Source organism: Eimeria mitis, genomic scaffold (assembly GCF_000499745.2).
Source record: "Eimeria mitis Houghton genomic scaffold, Emh_scaff1108, whole genome shotgun sequence".
In the NCBI taxonomy this organism is placed as follows: Eukaryota; Apicomplexa; class Conoidasida; order Eucoccidiorida; family Eimeriidae; genus Eimeria; species Eimeria mitis.
Genome location: NW_013567629.1, coordinates 1 through 1009, shown reverse-complemented (window position 1 = coordinate 1009; position 1009 = coordinate 1). Strand labels below are relative to the sequence as shown.

The 1009-nt window shown below is 57.7% G+C and overlaps 1 protein-coding gene across 1 annotated transcript; it reads left to right on the top strand.

The window, feature by feature from the left end:
- Positions 1-340: 340 nt before the first annotated feature.
- EMH_0029630 (uncharacterized protein) lies at positions 341-881 on the top strand (the record flags this gene model as incomplete). The annotated part of the gene is made up of 2 exons (XM_013494324.1): positions 341-597; positions 851-881. The coding sequence occupies 2 exons, from the start codon at positions 341-343 to the stop codon at positions 879-881; spliced, it is 288 nt and encodes a 95-aa protein (XP_013349778.1).
- Between the last annotated feature and the right edge of the window lie 128 nt (positions 882-1009).

Here is a 1009-nt window from a genome sequence, read left to right as displayed (position 1 = left end):
GCTGCTGCTGTTGTTGCTGCTGTTGCTGTTGCTGCTGCTGCTGCTGCTGTTGTTGATTGTGCTGCTGTTGATGGTTTTAGGTTTTAGGAGAGCTGTGCAGCAGCAGCAGCAGCAGCAGCAGCAGCAGCTGCTGCTGCTGCTGCTGCTGCTGTTGTTGGTTTATATGCTGCTGCTATTGCTGTTGTTGCTGCTACGTATGGTGCTGCTGCTGCTGCTGCGTTGTACATGTTGCTGCTGTTGCTGCTGCGGTTGCTGCTGTGATTGGGTGCAGCAACTGGCGGCTGCTGGCGCCGCTGCGTGCGGCTGCTGCTGCAGCAGTTCAGCAGCATGAAGAGAACAGATGCTGCTGCTGCTGCTCAAGGAGAAGCAGCAGCAGCAGCAGCAGCAGCAGCAGCAGCAACAGCAGCAGCACCACCACCACCTATTATGGGACCGACAGCAGCAGCAACTACAGCGACGCAGCAGCAGCAGCAGCAGCACGGTGCTGCTGCAGCAGCAACTTGGGGGGCTGCTGCAGCAACAGATCGTGGTGCTGCAGCAGCTTATGCTGAGACAATGCGCAGACAGGGGGCAGGGAAGATGTCTGTATATGATGCGGTGAGTTGCTGCTGCTGCTGCTGTTGCTGCTGCTGCTGCTGTTGCTGGTGTTGTTGCTGTTGCTGCTGCTGTTGCTGCTGTTGCTGCTGCTGTTGCTGTTGCTGTTGTTGTTGCTGTTGCTGCAAGGCGGCAGTGGTGGTATTGCGGGTTGCTGCAGCAGCGCTGCAGCAGCATTTGTGCTGCTGCTGCTCAACAGCAGCAGCAGCAGCAGCAGCAATATATTTTGTTTGTTGTTTTTGTTGCTGCTGTGCAGCGCGGGCGTCGTATGGGAGGTGTGCCTGTAGAAGCAGCAGCAGCAGAAGCGGACAGAGCAGCGGCAGCAGCAGCAGCAGCAGCTGCTGCTGCTGCTGCTGCTGCTCATGACAGTGAAACGTTGCTGCAGCGTCGCAGTCAGCAGCAGCAGCAGCAGCAA